This window comes from Pseudorca crassidens, chromosome 7, assembly GCF_039906515.1.
Source record: "Pseudorca crassidens isolate mPseCra1 chromosome 7, mPseCra1.hap1, whole genome shotgun sequence".
NCBI classification, from domain to species: Eukaryota; Metazoa; Chordata; class Mammalia; order Artiodactyla; family Delphinidae; genus Pseudorca; species Pseudorca crassidens.
Window position 1 is genome coordinate 79,984,947 of NC_090302.1, and position 24,058 is coordinate 80,009,004.

The following is a 24,058-nucleotide window of genomic DNA, read 5'->3' on the forward strand; positions in this document are numbered from 1 at the left end:
ATTCTGTGAAAAAGCTGCAGGTTTTGTGGCAGCAAGACAGTTGGGAATATGACTGGGAAAGATGGATTTCATAGTGCTGCTAAGAATTATTCAGCCGATATTAAGCATTTTTATGTGCTAGGCAACAGCTAGCTGATCCCAAATACAGGATCAGGCTATATTTCAAGGGACAAAGGTTTGTAAGACTATACAAAACTTTCCCCACTTGTTTGTACCTACTAATTGGGAAAATTAAAAGGGGGCATAAAAGGCCCACACAAGCAAACAAGCTCACTTTCTTGAAATGGTACCTAGCATAGTACCATCACACGTCAACAAAGGCATTCCATATACATCTTTGGTTGAAACAGAAAAGAGACACCCACATGCATTTCCAAATATGCCAAAACTGAATTCTCATATAATGTATCCTGCAACTAGTTCTATCCATTAAATGAAGACGATATTCCCTGGAAAAGTCACTGCTAAGAAGAATGAATGCCTGGGGGAGGGCAGTGAAATGAGAGATCCTATGTGACACCTGACTTTACATTCAGTCTGTCCTACCCAGGAACTGACTTCCGGCTGTACTTAAGATTCAGGAATAATAATGTAGTGTCCCACCCTCTTCATCTGATTCTAAGTAAATATGTTAACTAGATGAGCACTTATTTACATTTAAAAACAAAGCCTCCAGAAAGGTGTAAAGTTTATTAACATCTTTTAAAAAAAAAGATGGGACAGTAAACAGCTACTGAATTTGGGATAGTTCCTTATTTACAAGTTTTACTGCAGGAGGCCCGTTTTAATCAGCATTTCACATAATCAAAGGAGTACAGTTTTTCCCTAGAAATATCAGTATTTCACTCTCCAGGTAAAAGACTATTGAAAACATTGAGTGACTGCCCCAGTTAGAAACGGATAAGCGAATACCTTGAAAATATATAAAAAAGAGTAACTGCTACTTAAACATGAATTTTCACAAAATTATTCTTGTGCCTAATTCAGACAATTTACTTAGAAAAGCTGGCCTAAAAAAAAAAAAGCAACACATGAATATGTCTTCATTTTAAGTACATGCTCTCAAGCTAGTTTAAAAAGAAAAGTTGAATTAGGGTTTCCAGAGTTTTAGGAGTCCATCTTCACTGTAAGTAGCAATCAGGTTCTGATGAGGGTGATGTGCGATACCAATCACATCCTTCTCATGAACCTGGAATAGGTAAAGCACAGGATTAGGGTATACAGGTCTCCAACAAATCACTCTGAAGAAGCTTCCAGAGCTGAGTGGGAGGGAAGAAAAGTGAAGCTCCTACTTCTCACCAAAGGAATCAAGCCCAAGGCAGCCTCAGAGAGTGCTAACCAAACACACAAACCAAAAACTCAAACGAGGCTATCACATGGCTGATGACATTTTCTGTACTTTTCTTCATAATGTATAAATAACACTTTGAGCCAAACCACTCCTGCACTACAGTGGGTCCTAGTCATCATCACCATTTTATAAATATTAAGCCAAGACAGTGGCTGAGACCAAACAATTCCTTCAGCTCAGTGAACTTACTAGTATTTTCCTCAACTAGAGGACACCTTCCACCTCATCTTGTTTTGTTCACATCTTGGATCTATACTGGAGGCTTCACAAGGCAGACGTGCCAACAGTTCACTCAAGAACAGTTTGAGATGAGGTTATTCTCTAACAGAGCTATGTGTATAATTTTTTATACATTCACCAGACCATTTCTTTTTCCTCGACTGCAGACGACTTCATTTTCCCTGCCCAACCACCCCTCTGCATTTGGGCTGTGGGCGGCATGTGACTAATTCTAATCAAAAAAGAATGACAAAGTAATATAAACAAACCACTTCCAGATGTGGGTCTTTAAAACATCCAGTATACCCCTTCAACTATCTTTTCTCCTTCTAAGATCTCAGGGGCCACATATTCCAAATGGCACAGCTAAAAGACAGGAGGACGATGCAATTTATATCACACTGTGACATAGTAAGAAACTTTCACTGTGTTAGACCACTGACATTTAAAGATTGTTTGTTACAGCAGCTAGCATTAATTATTCCTTGTTACTGATTGAGCCCTCTTACAACACAAAGCTGCTTAAAAAACATAATCTGATAGGATAATATACAAGTAACTTGCCTTTGAAAGGACACGGAGAGGACTAGCTATATCTGCCACTCTCCAATCGCCCTGGATAAGGTCTAACCAATCTAGCTGGCTAGACAGGCGTGTTCCCTTCCTCCTTCTCTGCTTTATGTACACCCATCCTATCCACGTGAAGCTGAAGGCTCACTATAAAGGATGACTTTTCCTGATACAGGAGTTAATTCCATACAATTACTTATGGGCCTTTTTTTTATTTAGTGATAACATTTTTACATTTTTTTATACCAAGGTTCACACAGATAGCAGTCTGGAAAAGGTTTACTTCAGAGTTCAGAGAGACATAAGCATTAACAATTTCTGTAGATGGCCGTAAGTCAGTAATACTTACTGTCAAAGTTCTCTCCAGTTTGCCAGTGACTGTGCTGAAACAGTAGAGCACAAAGTCCTCCCCTACACAGTAGATCCATTCACCACGGGGAGAGAGGGCACAGCAAACAAAGTCACCACCTTCTCTCTTACCAGAGCTGAAGCTTCTGACAATCTAGATCATTAACACAGCCCAAGGTAAAAATAAAACACCTGGATTAGCAACAGTTCTACTGCAGCAGTTTAAACTGACATCTTTATGTTATTTTGTACTTTGGTTTACTGTCATTTATAATTAGGTTACCAGTTCCATTCACCATGTCCTGAAATATTCAAAGGATAAGCTATCCTAAGTCAGTGGCAGACAGACATTTACAATTCACTTGTCCCAAGTCACCAATCCTACTCTTTAGTCTACTGAGCCATTTTACCCAGAAGCAAATTCGTTAGCATACACAGTTTCCTAAATCAACATACTACTGGTTCTCAGTGCTCTGTGGACCCATGCTCCCCAGTTTCCTCTTTCTAACAGAATGAGATGCCCTCTCCATTCATGATGGAACTGTCTCCAAGACCCTGCTTTCTCTATTTTACATACCATTAAGATCACCATAAATCAATGGAGAGAAACCAATCTCAAAAGGTTAAAAGGCTACATATTGTATGATTCCATTTAATTACTATTCTCAAAATGAAAAACTGTAATAATGGAAAACAGATTAGTGGCTGCCAGGGGCTAGAGCTGTGGGGGAAGGGTTTAACTATAAAAGTGTAGCACAAGGGAGTTTCTTTGGGAGTGATGAAACAGTTCTGTATCTTAATCGTGGTGGTTACATAAATCAACACGAGATGAAATTTCACAGAACTATTCATGTCCCACCTCAAAATGAAAGCATGTAAAGACGTAAAATCTAAATAAGGTTTGTATGTGAGCTAACAGTGTTGTACCGATGTCAATTTCCTGGTTTTGACAACTGTACAATGTTTATGTAAGATGTTATCATTGGGGGATGCAGGTCAAGGGTGTACAAGAACTTTTTTTAAGTTTTTAAAAAGCCAAGCAGAAAACTAGGAAGTGGGCAACTATGGCTATTATGCAGTGTCCCAACAGGTACTGCAGACCAGCCATCTCAACCATAGGTTTGTCACTACCAATTTATCATTTATAGGGACTCAAGCAATGGAGAGAGAGTTCCATACACCAGCCCCTGCGTCTTCTCCATGCTCAGCAGGATCCCCAAGTGCCCAGCCCAACATTTCAGTAGCATCACAACACATTCCCAGGGCTTGAGACCTCAACCTTGATACTCCTAATGTCCCTGGTGCTATAAAAGTGAGGTTCCTTGGGAACCAGCAGGTGTTCTGATTATAAATACACATCATAAAGACACTGTTGCCCTTCTCCTATTCGAGTTCCACCTTAGATCACATAGTAGCTAGCAGATGTCCCAAGCTGGTAATCCATACACTGTATCTCCCTCACTCACACAGGGATTGTTATATCAAAATCTTCAGTGAGGTTCTGCAGGAGGCTTAAAGACAGATCAGGGTCTCATTTATCCAAAGGATGCAAAAGAGAACAGTATACAAACATCCTGGGGAAAGTAGATTAACTACTGAGGTGCCAAAAAGATGTTTTGTAGACATAGAATTTAAAATATTAAATATGTGTCTGAAAAACAAATATAGTGTATATGGTTTTCCAAGTGGTGAACCCATATTTGGTTACTGAAAGTGCCAGGACCAAGACACGCTGATTTGGGAACAGCCCACAGGGCTTGAGCAAAGGCACTTTCTGAGCACTCACCTGTCCCTGCATGTTCATGATGACCACTGTGTTTGATCTGTTGCAAACCACAAAGTGCTCTGGGTTTTTAGGAAGCAGTATCACACTGTTGACAGTGATGTCTGTCCCTGCAGTGCTGCCCAAGGATTTAAAGGTATTTGAACATTCTGTGGTCTTCATGTTCCAGATCTACAACACAAAAATATAAGGCATAAACATTTGGGGGACGGAGGAGGAAGGTTAACAATTTCTAATGTTTTGCAGTTGAAAATTATATTACTAAAAAAGAAAAAAATTGACTCAGAAAAAAAAGCTTCTTACAGTCCAAATACCTAGCACTGCCATATACATAAGAGCTCCCCATTTGCTGATTAACTGGTATAAACAAAATAAAAATCAGAAAGTGAAATAATAAAACCCTTTTAAAACTTATGATCTTTTCCTACAAAATTTTCCTTGGCTGACAAGCTACCTATCTTTAATATCAGCTATGTGTCAACACTGCTACTGTCATAAACAACCAGAAAGCTACCCTTCTCTGGACACCAAAATGAAATGAGGGTTTTTTAGATTTACATGCTCAGGACCCTGAGATTCAGACTTGGTAGGTCTGGAGTGGGATGTAGGTTTGTGCAATTTTTTTAATCTTTTTTTGTTTTTAATTAATTAATTATGTGGCTGCGTTGGGTCTTCGTTGCTGTGCGCGGGCTTTCTCTAGTTGTGAGCAGGGGCTGCTCTTCATCGCGGTGTGATTGCAGTGGCTTATTGCAGTGGCTTCTCTTGTTGCAGAGCACGGGCTCTAGGCATGCAGGCTTCAGTAGCTGCGGCAGGCGGACCCTAGTGCACACGGGCTTCAGTAGTTGTGGTGTGAGAGTTCAGTAGTTGTGGCTCGTGGACTCTAGAGCGAGGATGTGGGATCTTCCCGGACCAAGGATCGAACCCATGTCTCCTGCATCGTCAGGTGGATTCTTAACCACTGCACCACCAGGGAAGTCCCTGTGCATTTTTTAAAAGCTCCGCAAGTGATTCTCAGCTTGTACTGAGAACCACTGCAGAAGTCACAATGTTAACAGACACACATGAGGATCCATGAAGCGGAAGCTACTCTTGGCCACTTGTGTGACCTCTCCCAGTCCAACATTTCTTCTGCTAATAGTTCTCCACCCTAATGCTTTTCACCTGGCCCTTCTGAGCTACTATGAACTGAAGTGGTTAAATCAGACATCACAGTTATTAAAATCTGAAATGTGCTTAGAGAAGGGATGGACCAACTATTGCCTGGCATCGTCTGGACAGCACTCACTTCATGAGGTATAAAAACTTTAAAGGCATGGACTATGTTGTGTTTCTTCTGTGCCTTCAAAGGAACCCAGCACAAAACAGATGTTGAATGAATACCTATAGAGAGGAGGAAATAGTTGCCCCACTAGTTGTCCCAGTATTTATTTTCTTAATAAATACTGTATCATCTACCCCAATCTCCTCTCCAAAGCCCAGCAGCCTAGAAAAGAAATGAACATTTCAGGGATCAAGAGTTCTAAGACTTCTAGAGTTTTCTGTCCAAAAGGTCAGTGAGATGCTTTACCCCACTTATTGCAGAACTAAACGAAAAGACCACAAAACAAAAAGACCTACACAAGCCACCTCCCAATGGTATTTTTACAAGTTGTGAGGCCCATATATTGATACATAGCACAAAGAGGGCAAACCGCATGACTAAAGCACTAAGAGCTCTGTGTATTTCGCCACCTATCCTGAGGAAGAGTATATCTCCTACCTTCAGGTTTCTGGTTCAATTCCCAAGCCAGAAGAAGCCACTGCAGAAGGTGGTCTGACTGTTAGGGATTTGTGTTAGAATGTTTAGGTCTTCTGCCACGTAACACTCACTTACATAAGGCAATTTAAAAGCAGATCTAGAATGTAAATGGAGTGTCTCAAAGATCTCTAGCGATTTTCTATTTGGATTTCCCATCTTTTATAGGAAATGAGGCCCTCTGTTGAAATAACTAAATCTCTTAAGGTACCGAAGAGCCACTACTTTCAGATGAGAGCTGAAGGCAATAAATAAGTATCTGAGAGGACTTGGTTCTACTCTATGCCCCTCCTGCTCCTCTTTAAATGCTATTAGAAAGGCCCCAATGTGGAGGCTCGGGGTGGGATGAGGCTGGCCTATTTATTTAGCCACTGAGCTCTTCGTGAACTTGTTGCGGTGGACCGTACCTATGGCAAGATAGAATTTCACCACTGTAAATGGGGGTGGACTTAAGTTTAGAACTCCACACCTTTCCTCTTTTCCTACACATGATAGTGTCTGTAGGTTTGAGATTTGAGGTCCCTAGGCCAATAAGAATTACCACAGAATATTACTACTGTCACAGACTCACCTCAATTATGGCTAAAATACTTAGTAAAGAGGTTTAACCACCACAATTATCACCATTATCACCACTGAAAACTCCTCAAAGGGCAAAAGTGGAACAGACACCCCAAAACAAACCAGTAGCAAATACTTAACCTTCACAGTGCCATCAGAGGATGCACTAATAATATAATGCCCATCCTGTGTAAATGTTGCTTCATTAACGAAGGAGGAATGGCCACGAAATTCCTTCAGGGTTTTTCCAGATTTTAAACCATGAATTCTATCACAAATAAAAGCAAATGAAAAGAACAATTAATATTCTGTATATTATGGTTGGGACCAACTGTTGAAAGGATTTTAGATGAATTATAGAAGCTCATGTTAAAATATTAAATGAAGAATGAGGGCTATGCAATTATGTATGCAGTATTATTTTCATTATGTCAAACAATCAAACAAAACCACAACAAAAGCTTTGCACAGAGACTGGAAGAAAATATGCCAATAATACCACAAGCTTCTGTTCAGCAACGAATTTCTAGGTCTCTGCCGGGTCCCAGGAATCTGTATTTGTCACATGTCCTCTAAGGTGACTCTGAGGCAGGTGGGTCCATAGACCACACTTTGAGAAATATGAAGTACTGCTATAATCCCTTTCTAATCTCTCTTCTAGGTAAAGACCCAAATGGACAACACAATAGCACTGTGTCAGCTGTACTTTGGGGAAATAAGGTCTCACATACCCTCACTCTCCATATAAAAGCATCCTGGTGAAAACATAAGGAATCACTAGTACCTCCCTGTAAGGCTTCACCATATTAAACCCAAGTGAGGGCAGTTTGGGGATTCTTTTTTTTTTTTTTTTTTTTTTTGCAGTACTCGGGCCTCTCACTGTTGTGGCCTCAAGCACAGGCTCCGGACACGCAGGCTCAGAGGCCATGGCTCACGGGCCCAGGCGCTCTGTGGCATATGGGATCTTCCTGGACCAGGGCACGAACCCGTGTCCCCTGCATCGGCAGGCGGACTCTCAACCACTGAGCCACCAGGGAAGCCCCTGGGGATTCTTACTTACCTAATTGTCTGGTCAAATGAGGCACTAAGGATCTGACTGCTATCCTTAGAAAAGCTTAGACAGGTGACACCTTTACTGTGTGCTCTTTCAAATCTCCTTAAACACTGTCCACTCTGAATCTTCCATACCTTTATTAAAAAAAAAAGAATAGTGAAAACCTGTAAATACTGTCCCACTCTACTCTGCAGAGCCAAGCAAGATGCAGTGCTCACTAATATGCTAAAAACAGCATTAAAAATGCATGCTAATAGCTGAATATGATATGTCTGGTTCACACAGTACAATGATAACTTGAATCCTTTGAAACTTAAACCTCTTTCCTTTTAAATTATTAAAACAAAAATTCAGACTCTAAGTTCCCTTAGCAGAGACCATTTCTGTATTTTATCTAGCCCAGGGGATTTTAACAGCAATTAAATACAAGCCACAGCTAATCAACTGCTAATCACCTGCAGACCACCCCATCCCCTAAGCACAACACACCATAAGGTGAGCCACAGTGGCACAGCAGAAAGGGCACAAGCAGATCTGGACTGAAGTCCCAGATCTGTCACTTACCAACTGTGTGACCTTAAATTATTGGACCTCCCTAGGCAGAGTTATTATTAGGATTAAACAAGAAAAACTAAAGTCACTGGCATAAAGCTGATGCTCCATAAAGAGTAGCTGTTATTAAGCAAAAAACCTATGTAGGACACTAACTCATTACAGAACTCTCAAAATGTCTACATACAAGAGTTCATGCCACTAATTCATACCTTGATTTTTCCATCTTGGGCACCAGTTGCTAACATTTCTGTATCTCTGCTGAAGCACATGCAGAGGACAGCATCATCCATCATCATAAAGTTATCCTGGGCCTGGTACTTAAGATCCTAAAGGAAACAATGATAAGCAGTTATCAAAATAACACAAAAACACCAGTTACCCCAGGTCTCTGCAAACTCACTAAAAGCAGGATAATTGGACTATGCCAACTCTAAATCTGCAAAGCAAATAGTGTCATGCACACTATTCTGATGAACAACTGATAATACTGGGAATAACATTTTTACACAATTCAAGTAACTATTATAAAAAATGCAAACATATTAGCCTACATCTTTTGCTTATGATCCTTTCTAAGCAAAATTTCCCTACAGTACATATTGTACATCTTTAATAAATCTGAATTTATTTGTTTTTAGGGTATGACATGAGAAATTAATGTTTTGTCCATACTGTCAGCTACCTTTCCTAAAACCATGTATTGATTAATCCATTTATTTGTTATTTTTCTTTTATCATCTATTACTGTTCATATTGAACTACATATATATATATATTTTTTTTACATCTTTATTGGAGTATAATTGCTTTACAATGGTGGGCTAGTTTCTGCTGAAATATATTTTTTCTAAAGTATAGAAAGAGACTGCTTCATGGTTAAAAAAAAAAGGTAAATTATAAAGAAATATACAATGTAGAAAGTGAAAGTCACTCATAAATCCACTAAGCATGGAGTGGAATTTAGTACTCTATGATCAAGATTACATTTTAAATCAGGGGTTAGTCAACAAGTAGCTATTTGGGAAAAAGTTAAGTTGGGTCTACACCAATTTTAGCACCCTAAACAAATGCCAGATGGATCAAAAATTAAACATAAAAAGAAACATAATGAAGGAAGTCCAAAGGTACAAACTTCCAGCTGTAAAATAAGTGCCATGGGGATGTAATGTACAGCATGGTGACTACAGTTAGTAATACTGTATGTATATTTGAAAGTTGCTAAAAGAGTAGATCTTAAAAGTTCTCATCACAAGAAAAAAAAAAAGCTTCTAACTATGTGTGATGATGGATGTTAACTAGACTTACTGTGGTGATCATTTTGCAATATACACAAATATTGAATCAGAAGCAATCCAAAAGAGAAATGGGCAAAGGACATGAAAAGACTTCACAGAATAGGAAATACTGGTGGCTTTTCACATATAAAAAGATATTCCACTTCATTCAGAATGAAACACAATTAGTCCTACAATAAGGTTAGAGTGGAAACAATAAGCAACTGCTTACATATACACATAGAATATTCCAGAAAAGTTACATAAGAAACTGGTAACCCTGAGTGGACCAAGGAAGGAAGGGAACTGACTGGCTGAGGGACAAGGTGGGGAACAAGACTCTTTACTGAATAACAGTTCTATTTTATAAAATGTTTTATCAGATTTACATATTACCCATTCAAAAAGTAAATTTAAATTGCAAAACTAACAGATAATTTAAAAACAGTAACAGATAATTCTCCCACTAGAAAAATTAATGTATTTAAAATACTTTACCTTCCTGATTTTTCCAGTCGTAAAATTCCATACTTCAATGAATCCATCAACAGACCCAGTAACCAGATACTGACCATCTGGAGAAAATCGAGCACACTCCACATGTGATTTCTGACCAAACTGTTTCAAATGAAACAATGAAACAGATGCATTTTTATGTAGTGGCCTTAAAACAATTCCCATTTTAAACTTTTGAGAGCTCTGTCCTAGCATAAAGCCATAGCTAGCCTGTATCATGGAGTTTGGGAGGGGTGTTTCTGTACCCAGACACCAAGAGATGCTAGATATATTTTCTCCAAACAGTTTAGCGTCTAGGCTCTCCACTGAAACTAGTTTTTGTTCTTGTTTTTGTTGTTTCTTTTTTTTAAATGAAGTTGGTATTTCCAAAGAGAAGCAAAAAAACTATTTTAGCAAGGGACTTAGAACAAATAATCCTGTTAACTCAAGCAATAAAGTTTTACCAGAATCAGCCACTGTTGGCATGACTTTCACACTCAACTAAATATGGCATATGTTCCTATTTTTTTTTCATCTGGGGGAAAAAATTCTTTTTTCAAAATAAATGGCTATTTTCCTCCACTATTTTTTAAACAAATTTTCTATCACTGCTTCTTTTCATGACCTTCATTTAATCAAGTGATAATGTATGGCTGACTAACTCTAGGAGAACTGATTAGAGCTGACAGATTGTTTGCCTGGGAAATGTATCCTGAGCATTTACCAGCAAAGATGCTTCCATTAACAGATAAAAACTACAGAACGTTAGACAGATGGGAACAGAGAAAAGCTCTATTATGAGTTTCATTTTAAATGCCAAAAAAGGAAGTGTTTATAACAGAAAATCTTAGTCCAGCAGGATAATTATAATGGATTTCTATTTGTCGCAAGGTTTTAACCAGGGTAAATAAAAGTGCTGCCCCAAAATACCTTTACATGCAAATCAAAACATATAATCCAGAAAAGACAAATTCAAAACACTAAGCCAAAGTCAAAGATTTGAGGAATATGAATTATTTTTAAATCTATAAATTCAATCAGAGCACAAACCCAGAAAGAAACTAATAAAAAGGAGATGCTAGGGCTTCCCTGGTGGCGCAGTGGTTGAGAGTCTGCCTGCCAATGCAGGGGACACGGGTTCATGCCCCGGTCCAGGAAGATCTCACATGCTGCGGCGCGGCTGGGCCCGTGAGACATGGCCACTTAGCCTGCGCGTCCGGAGCCTGTGCTCCGCAACGGGAGAGGCCACAACAGTGAGAGGCCTGCATACCGCAAAAAAAAAAAAAAAGGAGATGCTAAAGTAGCAAATATGGTTGTAATTCTGAGGACTGCAACAATTATTTCATTATGCTTTTTCTTAGAAAAGTCAAAAAACAAAACAAAAAACACCAAGAACCAGCCATCAAGGTGATAAAATTATTTTCCTCAAACACCACTCAAGCCCACTTTACAATCCATGCCTGGTACTTTGCCTAACATGTAGCAAGCAAAAACACAAATGTTGAACAGGACAAATTTCATGGTTCTTAGTCCCAGGCTTAACCAAAGAGCTAAGCAGTCTTCCAAATGCAGGATTCCTTGGAGGAAGTCCAAGGGCAGATGATGGGCCAGATGTCCAATGTATGTCCACTCGGTAATACAGTTGAGGTGTGCCACTGCCTGGCTGCAGGGAGACCTCAGTGATCACCGGCAGCAACCATGAACGTTGTCAGAGCTGGAGAATGAGTTCTGCTCCCCAACCCAAGCTCCTGGCACAGGGCCTGGCTAAGCAAGCATACACTGAGTCCCCAACAAATGATTACCGACTGGCTGAGTGTCCAAGGATCCTACCTTAATATGCCTGCTCAGCTGCGTAGGAAACTTTTCTTCTTCCACATCTTTGACAGCTGCTTTGCCTCGGAACAAATCTATGGTCATACCAGGAGGAAGCAATCCCTGGTGCTGCTGCCACTTCAGTGCCTATGAGAAAAGAAATCCACTTGGGTGCTTTTAAGATCTGGTCCTGATTGTTCAGACAAAGCCTGAAACTGTGAGCCATCCAGACCCAACCATCTTTGGCCATCCAAACACAACATAAGCTCGGCTATTCTGTGTCCTAGGAACACAGGCTGATCTCAGGGTAGAAGGGGACTCTGAGAGCCAACAGGGCCATGTTTTTACACCTATTTTCTTATAGGTGTCTCTTATTATAAATAAAATTTGAAAAACAGAAATCTCCCATAGTTCCAACATCCAAACACAGCTACTGTTAGCATTTCATATGTTACCTTGTAGTATTTTTCCCCTGACATATATATTTAATTTATATAGCTGTAATTATACCATATGTAAAATTTTATATTGTTTTCACCTATCATTAGATCATGCTATGACATGACTAACATTTCAATGGCTGTACAATATATCCTATGTAGTAGATGTTTCACAGTTTATTTAATATATTAATGGACATTTATACTGCTTCTAATTTTTGCACTCATCTAAATAATGCTGCAGTGAACACCTTTGGACATAAGGCTTTTTCCATTATGAGCATATTCCCCACTTGCAATAGGTTCCTAGAAGAGGACTTACTGAATCAAGAAAAGAACACAAATGGTTAAGGCTCTTTATATACACTGCCAAAGTGTTTTCCCCAAAAGACACAACTTCAATAGCATTCACGACTGCATTATGGGGAGTAGAAAAACCATGGACTTTGAAGACAAATGGTCCTAGTTTGTCAACTATGCTATTCTGACTCCCAATTTCACCAACTAAATTCAGGGGAAAAGCCTAATTCCTAGAGCTGATGAAAGGATAAAATAAAATAATATATGTAAAGTCTATAACACAGGGACATGATCAATGTTGATTCCTTTTTCCCTTTACTATAGCAAGAAAACAATAATTTTGGATGTCATTTAAAAACTCTAATGAGTGGAAAGTTACGCCCTACTTTAGTCAATTCTCTGATTAGAGTTTGAGCTTTTCTGCATGTTTATTAACTACATATATTTCTTCTGTTAGCTGTTTATTCATGTTCTTTGCTCACTCATCTATTGTGGTCTTACTATTTTTCTTATCAATTTGTGAGCTTTTAATGTGATCAAGACATTGTATTTGTTGTTTATGTTCGCCAAAAAGAATTTTTTTCCCAATCTACCCATTTTTTTTATTATAGCTTTAAAGCTTTCTTTTTATCTTAAGTTAAACTCTCAAGTAATGAAATTTGTTGACCTTTACCTTGGTGTTTACTCCCTACTCACAGGAAATCCTTCTCTATCAAGAGGTTTGATACATTATATCACCACCTAAGTTTTTCTATATTCTTAAGATACATAACTTTCACTCTATCTGAAATTATGCTTATAAAATATGAGAGAAGGCTCTAATCTGACATTTCTCCCCCATTCTAAAGTAGGTGCCCCAACACCATACACTTAATAATTCCTCCCTGTTCCTAGGTTCTGTGACATTCCCATTAACATCTATTGAATTCTTATAAATAACAGGATCAATTTCTTGCACTGCTGTTGCACTGGATGCCAAGTACCAAAATGATTCAAACTATAAACCTGTTATAAGCTTCACTACTTCTAGGGCTACTGTGCTTTCAACATTCTTCCTTTCCAAAATTTCTTTGATGAATATACTTCCAAGTTTATTTTTTCAAGTGAACACTAGAATTCTTCTGTGAAACAGTTCTAATCCTATTGTGATCTTTATTATAAACTGCCTTAAATCTAAGAAGAACTGGCATCAACATCAGTCTTATCCAGGAAAATCAATGTTTCACCATCTACTCAAATCTTCTTTCATTTCTCTTGAAAGCTTTGAAAGGCTTTTGCTTTTTTAAAAAGTGGAAATAAATCATGTATTACCCACAAAAGTTAATGCTAGAATTCTTACATTGTATGCTGTTGCTATAAACAAAAGCTCTTTTTTTCACTGAATATTCGAACTGGCCAGTGCTGATATGTAGAAATGTAATCAACTTTTGTATATTTTGTATCTCACAACTTTACCAAACTTTTAAATTAATTCTATGATTATAGTTTAAATATTTAATGTTTATAAATACTATTAATTTTGTTTATTTCTTTCCAAAATTCATATGTTGCTTATTTTTCATATTTTACTTTAATGACTGGAGAACTTGACCTGTCTCCAATCAACAGGTATTCTCTACAGGCTCTTTACCCTTAGTCTACAGCAACTTCAAATCACTCCCAACTTTAAAAGGAAAAAACAAAAACGAAAACCCCTCTCTACATCACCCCTATCTCCTTCCTTTAACAACCAAGAAAGGAACAACTTGAGAGATGAAAAGGGAAGCCAAGAAGAAAAGGGTTAGAAAAACCAAGAGTGGAGTTTCATGAAGACGAGTGGTTATCATGGTTGAGAGCAACCAAGAGCATGGGGAAGATGAGGTCAGAAAGGAGTCTGTACTCTAGGTCGCATTAAAATTGGAACGACAATGCTAGTAATACTACTACTAAAAAAAAAAAAAAAAAAAGAAAAGAAAAGAAAAAAGAAACACCGCCAGCAGCTACCAGTTACTGTGTGTTTACAAGGTGCCAGGCAAAATATAATTGTTTTAAGTACATTTTATCTCATTTAATCCTTACTACAACACCAAGATGAGTAACTGGGATCAAAAAAGTTAGGTAATATGCCCAACACCGCATAGCTGGTAAGTGAGAGAGCTCAGATTCTAACTATGGTAAACATTTGTTCCAATTTGTTTCAGACAGTGTTCTAGCACGATGATCAACAATGCCCTCAAGATTGGATGATAAATTCTATTGTCACCCTAATTCTGTCTCTAGAGTGTATGCCCTTAACCACTAATCTATACTGCCACTCCCAGGAAAGATGAATGTGGCATGGCACAGCTGTTGGTACAAGCAGCTCTACAGGTATTTCCCAGTTCTTAGGATGTCTGATTTCTTTAGCTCATACATAGACTTTATATGGTACAGGAAACACTACCAGGAGTTCAGAGTCATTTCAGTTCCACAGACTGTAATTACCTGACCCAGCAATGCCATGAGACGAGATGGAGGCACCACGCTGACTTCCCCAGCTAAGGCCTGGGCAATCGCTGCTCTTCTCTTCTCTTTGCTACTTCCATCGGGGTATGCCTGAAAAAGGAGCGGCAGTAGCATCATTTCCAAGAAATGGCAAAAGACATAAATGTGCTTATTTTTAAAAAAGTAACAGTAATCAAGCAGAAACATTCAAAAAGGAAAACATAAAAAGTTAAACAGAAGATTAATCAAACCATTTAGTTTTTAAAAACAACTTCTCAATTCTACCCACTTGCATTTCAAAAGTATGAGCTGAGAGAGAACTGAGGTCAGCCAATCCACACCATTATTTCTGAAAAGAGCCTAAGTAAACTATGTCAAAGCCAGAGTTGTTTTTCCAATTTTTGAAAAATCTGCAGAGCCAAGGATTCTTTTATATTCTTTAATAATTTTGTTCAGTCAAATGACTCCCAGCCCAGAAGTTCTTCACCACCTCTAACTTAAATCCTGTCCTGGCAATCCAAACTCCTTCCTTTATCCTCACGGTTTCTGTGAGTTTACTCTAACAACTTCCCATTATCCAGTGCCTATTAAATTCTTCTTCCTCCTATTTAGACAAGCTTCTAGTAAAAGGCTGGGTGAAAAAGAATGAAACTATATATATATGGTTTTGGAAGAATAAAAGAATAACAATCATCATGCTCCAGTAAGCATAATCAGCTGAGAAGCAAAAACACAAGCTTTTAAGAACTAAAAGAACCAGGACTTCCCTGGTGGTCCAGTGGTTAAGACTCTGCACTTCCAAAGGGACACAAATGCACAGTGAACATACCAGCAGTAGAGCAGCACTTCTGGGCCAGTTAAGTACGTGGGCTAATGTGGAAATGATACCAAAATAAACTGTCTACTTTTTTACTAATCAACACACAATCCTATATGATGAGGTGTGTGGGGGAGGGAAGGTCCTCAAATACTAAATTAGGTTATTCTCTTTAACATATGCAAATTTCAACCAATGTAAATAAACAAAAAAGTATCATTTTCAAAAATTAAATCAAAAATACGAAAAGTATCCAATAAAATGTTTTAAAAAGATCACATTATTGCTCAAAGTTAACAACAGTTTCTTTTCATTACCACCGTCATACCTCTCGAGGATCGAAATAAGACCTGGCCAAGAGGTTTTCCAGATGAATATACCGTTCTGGCTGTGTTTGTTTTAACATAATCATGGGATCAGTCTGTCTCAGAAGAGATCTGGCAGCACCCAATTCACGGAGCTCTATTAATTCCAAAACAACCTGTATAATTGAAAGAAAATGGCTGTCAATGCATTCGCTTATTAATTTTTCTTTTTCAGTACTATTTCTGACATAGAAATGGCCTATCAAAATGATCTCCAAATCACAAATCAGGAAATGCCCCTTCTCCTTTTCACAAGCAATTTCAGGCAGACAACTACAGTAATTATAAAGTAATAACTTCAGTCCTTCATTTTTATCTACCAATCTCCTCTCCTCTACCAATCTCCTCTCCTCTTAGGTCTCTTACTCAGAATGTAGATGCTAGAGAAAACTAAAGATGGAAATATCTCTATAGGCTCCAGAGAAACCTTTCTCCAATTACCAAAATTTTCTTTAGGGAATTAACTAAACTCACGTGGACTGTAAAGAAACAAACCCATTTCCCTATTTTTACTTCAAACCACATGACATTCTTATTTCCAGAAAATCCACTCTGTTCTGTTATATAATAAGTAATTTTACGATCTATGTCCTGGTTTCCTGGCACACATCTTCTAAAAACCTTGGCATTTCCCCAGTGATAGAAATATCTTTGTTATTCATAAGCCCTCTGCATCACACCTGAGTTAGTGCTAAGGAGATGGCTCAGGACAAGAGCTGGCTATCAAAAGGACCAACCATATGATTAGAGGATTGATGCTCTGAGCCAGCCCAACCCTGCAGAGGGTCAAGGAACTAGAATTTGAATGAAAAATCTCAATGGAGCTTCCTGGTTGGTGAATACTTTAATGTGCCAGGTAAGAGACAAACCCTAACTCCCTGGGGGGAAGGCACTGGAAATTCTGGTTCAGTACCCTCCCAAACTTCACCCTATATGTCTCTTCATTCAGCTGGTACTGATCTTTCCCCTTGATAATAAAACTGCAATCATCAGTATGTCACTTTCCTGAGGTCTGTGTCATTCTAGTGAATTATCAACTCTGAGGGGGTCATGGGGACCCTCAAATTTGTAGCCAGTTGGTCAGAAGTATAGATGGCCCAAAACCCCAAAGTGTGGCTGGCGTGTGAAGTAAAGACAGTCTTGTAGAGGACCGAGCCCTTAACTAGTGGGGTCTGCACTAACTCTGGGTGGTTAGTGTCAGAACTAAATTGCAGCACACTATTTGGTGTCAGAACAGTTGGTGTTAGAATAGATCATTCAATGGTCACTTAAGAAAGAATTTCAATTTGGGAAAATCTTGGCTTTTCCAAGAAGAGAAATAAAAATACAGAGTAGTTGGGCTTCCCTGGTGGCGCAGTGGTTGAGAGTCCACCTGCTGATGCAGGGGACATGGGTTCGTGCCCCAGTCCGGGAAGATCCCACATGCCGCGGAGCGGCTGGGCCCATGAGCCATGGCCGCTGAGCCTGCGCATCCGGAGCCTGTGCTCCGCAACGGGAGAGGCCACAACAGTGAGAGGCCCGAGTACCGCAAAAAAAAAAAAAAAAAAAAAAAAAATAGAGTAGCACTCAAGCTTTGACAGTGTAAATTTTAGGGCTGTTAAAGCCCCATAATGCTTGAAGAAATGTTCATGGATGCTTTCCAGTCAGGGGGCCCACAATAAACCAACATACAGGGATCAGCATCACCCCCACTCTTACCTGTTCATAGAGGTCAATGAGGGTTTTGTCTGGCAATTTCAGAGACTGTATAGCCTGTAAAACAGTGTCCCAATGGCCACTATTAATGTCAGCCACAAAACTCTCAATGCTGTCCACAGTATTCAGAGACACAGTAGTCTCTTCCTGCAAGGTGGCTAATGCCCGATGTAAACTGTTCTCCTTTAGGTACTGCATGATAAGACGGATCACGCTGAAAAAAGAAAGCAAGTCATTCAGCTCATGGATCCTCACTCACCAAAGAGTTCACAAAATAAATCCCACCCCAGTTTATTTTTCTACACAACCATCCTCCTTTCACTACCTACTTTCCGTTTCTTTATCGTGTGAGTAAAACTTTCCAAAAAAATCACAGAACCTAAGCTACAAGATATCATCCAGTCCTACTTCCAACTCAGAAATAGGAGAAATGGGGTTCAGCGAAGGGAAATAATTTGCCCAATGTCTCACAGTCAGCTAGAAAGCAAGTTAGTACCAAGAAGACTCTCTTACTTCCAAGGTCAGAGATCTTTTATTATGCCAAGTTTCTTATTAATTCATACGATTACACTGTTGCACACTATAGTAAAATACTTTAAACCAAGTCTAGTCACTGACACAAAATAAATGATTGGATGATTTGGTCCATTTTTCAAATGACAACAAAAAATATGAATTGAGACCTTCTTAAAAGGGATTTGTTGAACACAAATAAGTAGAGCTATACTGTATGTAAAAGCAAAACAAAGCTATGTGTCCTCACTTGCAAAAATAACACCTACCCACTGCCTTTATTACCAAATGTTCAAGACAAGTGAAATAAAAACATGTGGATTCAGTTTCCCAAGGAAAAGAGGACCCAGACAATCTCCAAATACTCAGAGAACAAGCAACGGTTTTCAGCATGTGACACGTCATTTCGAGTTAAATATATATAATTAAAGCTTCTTTTTTTGTTGTTGTTGTTTTGTTTTTTTTGAGGTACGCGGGCCTCTCACTGTTGTGGCCTCTCCCGTTGCGGAGCACAGGCTCCAGACGCGCAGGCTCAGCGGCCATGGCTCAGGGGCCCAGCCGCTCCGCGGCATGTGGGATCCTCCTGGACCGGGGCACGAACCCGTGTCCCCTGCACCGGCAGGTGGACTCTCAACCACTGCGCCACCAGGGAAGCCCGATATAATTAAAGCTTCTTGATCTTCGGCTTAGTGTTAAGGAGTCTAGTGAAGAATGTTGTTCATATAGACAGTAAAAGTTCACTTTACAGGCTATACTACACTGTTCTTCTCTTGCCTTAAAAGTAAATATGTGGCACACAAGATATTTCTACTGGAGAGCACTAGTATCAGGGGTCACACTGTCCTGGTTGGAAGGGATTTCAGACTGGAATTTAGTCAATTCTCTTTCCCAGGAGAGAAATAATAAAAAATAATAACCAATGTTTTCTATGTGTTCACTATATATCAGGTACTGTTCTAAGCATTTTGGATTCATTTACTCCTCAAAACAACCCTATGAGGATGGCATTACTCTTACATCCATTTTACAGATGAGAATTTGACCAGGTAACAGAGATAAGTGGAAAAATGAAGATTCAAACTGGCAGCGTGGCAGGTGAACATACACCCTGGACAGGAAAGCAAACACCCTCTTCTTAAAAAGGGCTCCCTTCCTGCAGAAGGGAACTGATTACTGCTACTCACAGTAGTCTTTTCTCTCATGGCCCCTTTAAGAGATACCTGCTGTTCCAGTATCACACTGTCTTCCATAGCACGCTTCCATTTACACTCCCCAAATGAAACACCACACTTCACGCTTGGAAAGAACTCATATTTGACATAGCCAAAATCAAATTCACGTCCTTCAAACACAGTGTAATACATAAAGAGCTAAAAGCTTTGGAGATAGGCTGGGATTTGAGTCAGAGTTCTGTCACTTACTGTGACTATGGACAAGTCAGTTAACATCTCTTTGCCTGTTTCCTCATCTGTTAAGAAAAATAACTACTCTGTAGGGGTTGGTCAAAGAGTTGACTACACTGCTTATAGTGTGACTAGCATGGAAAATACTTAGTAAAAAGCAGCAATTATTGATAATGAAAACATGCAGCTGGGAGAATGGTTAGCTCCCACTTTGATTCAGGCTCAAAGCATGGAATCCTTTCCAACTCCTGCCCTGACTTAGGTGTCTTCATCGCCAGCACTCTCCATCACGCTTCTTTGCTTTACTTTTCTCCAAAACACTTACCACCATTTGCTAAGCCTATTTTACTTACTGCTTTTGCCTGCTGTTTGCCTTCCTCAATAACAATGTACTTTCTATAAGGGCACGGATTTTTGTTTGCTTCGTTCACTACTATATTCCCAGGGTCTAATACAAGTACACAGCAGACTTCAATATTTGTTGAATGAATAAACCTCCCTTCTTCCTATGGCAGACCTTGAGGACAAGTCCTCTCTCCCTTACACTCAGGACACAAATGATACGTCTGCTGATTTAATTATTAAGTGTTGGCAAGAGCAAGGTAGAGGATGGAATCCTGGAAAAGTTCACTAAAGACCTTCAGTCACTCATTAGCCCCCCTCTCCCCCAAGTCTATCATTCTCCTGGCCCAATTTCCACATTCTGTCCCTCCTTTGGGCTACACAGAGCTCACAGACTAACCAAAATTCAGCGCCACGTGGAACTTCATAAAATAGCTAGTCGCTCATTCATTCCAAAGACAATCAGTCATTCATTCCAAAGACAATCATTGAGCCTCGACGATGTGCTAGGAACTGGGACTGTAATGAAAAGGAGCCCCTAGACGCCCACACAGGCTAGTAGGGTGGACAAACGGTGACAATACTGGATTAAGTGCTGGGCAGAAAAAAGCAGAGGGCCCTGTAAGCACAGGGGAGGAAACAAACAACACTGCTCACTGGGGGCGGGAAGAGAAAGAAGGCCGCGAGTGCGGCCCCCTTGTGCAGATTAGACCGGAGTCCAGATTGGATGGCTAATTTGCTCAGTCACAGATACCCGGAGTCGGCGAGGGCTAGAACTCAGGTCTTCCAGGCATGTCTTACCCCCAACCCCGCGCCGCCTCCCACCGGGCTTTGGGCTTCCCGTCCGCTACTTTCTTGTGGGCCCGCCTCCGAGGTAGCCAGATCCAAGAAGCTTCTTTGAGGGAAAGGAAATGCCCCTCCACTCCCCAGCCTCTCGAACGCCTCCCCCGAGCAGCTCCTACGACCCCACCCTTCGCCTGCCGGCCCCCGCAACCTCGCGAGCATCCACCACCACGGGACTCACTCCGAGGACTCGATTTCGATCGACATAGCGCTATCTTCCCTGGCGCAGGGGCCACTCCACTCTCAGGCCCAGTAGCGGACCGCACCAGCGACACCTCCGGCGGCCCCCGTACGTCACTTCCGCTCGACGTCCGACGCCCGCTCTGGAGGCGGTCTGTACCGAAGAGGGGCGTGGAGTGCGTGAGGAGCGGGGTTTTGAGAGGCGGAGCTTCGAGGGGCCGTCAAAAGTCGGAACCTGGGCGCCTGCTGCAGAGAATTTTCCGTTCTCCTCCCTAGAGGAAAAGTTGCCTTTAAAGGACTAGTTTTTTTGTTTGTTTTTTCTGCGGTGCGCGGGCTTCTCACTGTTGTGGCCTTTCTGTTGCGGAGCACAGGCTCCGGACGCGCAGGCCCAGCGGCCATGGCTCACGGGCCCAGCCGCTCCGCGGCATGTGCGATCTTCCCGGACCGGGGCACGAATCTGTGTCCCCTGCATCGGCAGGCGGACTCTCAACCACTGCGCCACCAGGGAAGCCCTAAATTTTGCTTTTTAAATTTTTAATTAGTTGACTAGATTTAAAAGTAGGGTTGATTAATACATTGGAAACCAGTGGGCCACTAGGCAACATTTGCAGGAAAATTCCTTGAGTGTTAAATAAATAAATGAAAGATTTTGAAGCCAAAACACAGTTTAATTAATCTAATTATGAAAAGTTGGGGACTCAGGATTTGCATACTCAATTCTTGGAACGAGCTAAATTACTTGTAACGTTTCCAACTAAGTATTTAGTTGAAAATGGTTTCACAGCAGTGGTACAATTACTGGAAAAACAATGAAACCAAATGCATATATGTAAAGGGCGATTTGAGACGTCCTTTAATAGACTTTAAACCATACATTATTAAATTAGTAGAGACAAATGTAAAGATATCAATGAATTTCATAAAGATTATTTTTTAAAAATATTTTATTGCCATCCTATATAAATTTTAAAAAATATTTGCAGCACAATGATAAGAAATCTCTGCTGTGAAAATTACATATTGAAATGATTTATTTGGAGAGTTCCTATTGGCTGTCAGTCTTATCTGATGCCACCAGAGACCCTGGGGACAAGTTTTGTGTTTCACCTTGTGAGCTGAACTTTGTGTTCTTGCAGCTTCAGTCCAGGTGATAAAGCAGACGGAAGAAGGAAAAGCAAGAGACTGTCATACAGGGTGAAGTAAGTCAGAAAGAGAAAAACGAATACTGTATGCTAACACACATATATGTAATCTAAAAAAAAAAAAAAAGGTAGGGGCAGGACAGGTATAAAGACGCAGACGTAGAGAATGGACTTGAGGACACAGGGAGGGGGAAGGGTAAGCTGGGACGAAGTGGGAGAGTGGCATTGACATATATACACTACCAAATGTAAAACAGATAGCTAGTGGGAAGAAAAAATACCTATAAAAAAGAAAAAGCTAGCTATCTTTTTTTTTTTTAACTTTTGGCTGTGTTGGGTCTTTGTTGCTGCGCGAGGGCTTTTACAGCGAGCAGGGGCTACTCTTCGTTGCGGTGGCTTTTCGTTGTGGTGGCTTTTCTTGTTGCGGACCACGGGCTCTAGGCACGCGGGCTCAGTAGTTGTGGCTCATGGGCTTATTTGCTCCGCAGCATGTGGGATCTTCCCAGACCAGGGCTCGAACTCACGTCCCCTGTGTTGGGAGGGGGATTCTTAACCACTGCGCCACCAGGGAAGCATGAAACAGGGAGATCAGCTCGGTGCTTTGCAACCACCTAGAGGGGTGGGATAGGGAGGGTGGGAGGGAGACACAAGGAGGGGATATGGGAATATATGTATATGTATAGCTGATTCACTTTGTTATCAAGCAGAAACTAACACACCATTGTAAAGCAATTATACTCCAATAAAGATGTTAAAAAAGAAGGAAAAGCAATAGAGCTCTCCAGGAAGGCTTGCAGCAAAGGCTCATTCCCTTTGGACTCTGGACCACGCCCCTGGGGGTGCCTCGGGACTGCCCGGAGCTTCCCTTCCTTCCACCCTCCCCCTCCCTGGTTTCCAGGATTGACAAAGAGAACTTTTGTTTCTGGCCTTGAGTCCTAGTTTAAGTGCCCTAGCAGCAACCTCAAACAGGCAGAGGGGCCAGGTGGAATAAAGCACCCTAAAGAGTTTTCCTAGAACCACAAGCTGGCAGCCCCAGCAGGCTTTCACAGCCTCCCCACCCAGTTTCTGGATGGGGATCAGAGATAATCTGGTCTTGGTCACCTAGCCAGTCAACACTGGTCTTCCAGTCCAGGGCTTCCTCAGGTTTCTCTCCTGCCTTCATCCTCCCAAAGCCAGGCACCCCCAGCAGTGTGCTAGGATGTGTGCTCACCTCAGGGTTGGTGGAGGACCAGGGAAAGACCTAGCAGGCCTTGTTTCCTATGAAGAAAAGCTCTGGAAAGGTCTTCTGGAGAGTGTGGGCAGTGAACCTGCAAGACAGGGCAGACCCAAGGTGGCGAGAGTACCCACAGGCCCCACGGAGCCAGCAGGGCCAACGTCATTAGCCAAGCCCACCAGGTACCAAGCCCAGGGCCTGCGAGAGACGAAGTTGAGCCCCAGCACCTGAGTCAGAGACAGAGTGTTCTGAGCTGGCAGGCAGGGCCCAGGCTAGCATCTGAGAGACATTGCCCAACAGATTGGTCACGGTGGAGATTTCTTCCTTCCTCAGCATCAGATGGTCAGTTCTCCTCATTCCATGTCTCATTGTGGCTGGGTCAGCTTCCATCCAGAGCAAACCGCATGAAACATAAATCACTGAGGTCTGGAGTCTGATGAAGTTAAACCCAGCAGAGCTTTTTAGAACTCTTGATTCAGCCTGTCTAAAAACCATGAATCATCAGACACAGCCCCCGGTTTCATT

General features: G+C 40.8%; 1 protein-coding gene and 1 long non-coding RNA gene across 3 annotated transcripts; both read right to left on the reverse strand.

Annotated features, from left to right (window-relative positions):
• Positions 1–671: 671 nt before the first annotated feature.
• SMU1 (SMU1 DNA replication regulator and spliceosomal factor) lies at positions 672–21,334 on the reverse strand. Of its 2 annotated transcripts, XM_067744584.1 has the most exons (12): positions 21,180–21,334; positions 17,901–18,111; positions 16,166–16,318; positions 15,021–15,131; positions 11,836–11,964; positions 10,009–10,128; positions 8,446–8,562; positions 7,688–7,815; positions 6,769–6,895; positions 4,275–4,442; positions 2,490–2,642; positions 672–1,189 (listed from the first exon to the last, which is right to left on the reverse strand). In XM_067744584.1, exons 1-12 carry the CDS (start codon positions 21,203–21,205, stop codon positions 1,091–1,093), a joined length of 1,542 nt encoding a protein of 513 aa, XP_067600685.1. In that variant the 5' UTR covers positions 21,206–21,334; the 3' UTR covers positions 672–1,090. The 2 variants fall into 2 exon arrangements, with proteins under 2 accessions (XP_067600685.1, XP_067600686.1); XM_067744585.1 differs by lacking the exon at positions 17,901–18,111 and having other exon boundaries at positions 21,180–21,317.
• Positions 21,335–22,138: 804 nt separating this feature from the next.
• Positions 22,139–23,988, reverse strand: LOC137227093 (uncharacterized). Its single transcript, XR_010944692.1, has 3 exons — positions 23,761–23,988; positions 23,531–23,627; positions 22,139–22,931 (listed from the first exon to the last, which is right to left on the reverse strand). It is a non-coding gene; the product is annotated as an uncharacterized lncRNA (long non-coding RNA).
• Between the last annotated feature and the right edge of the window lie 70 nt (positions 23,989–24,058).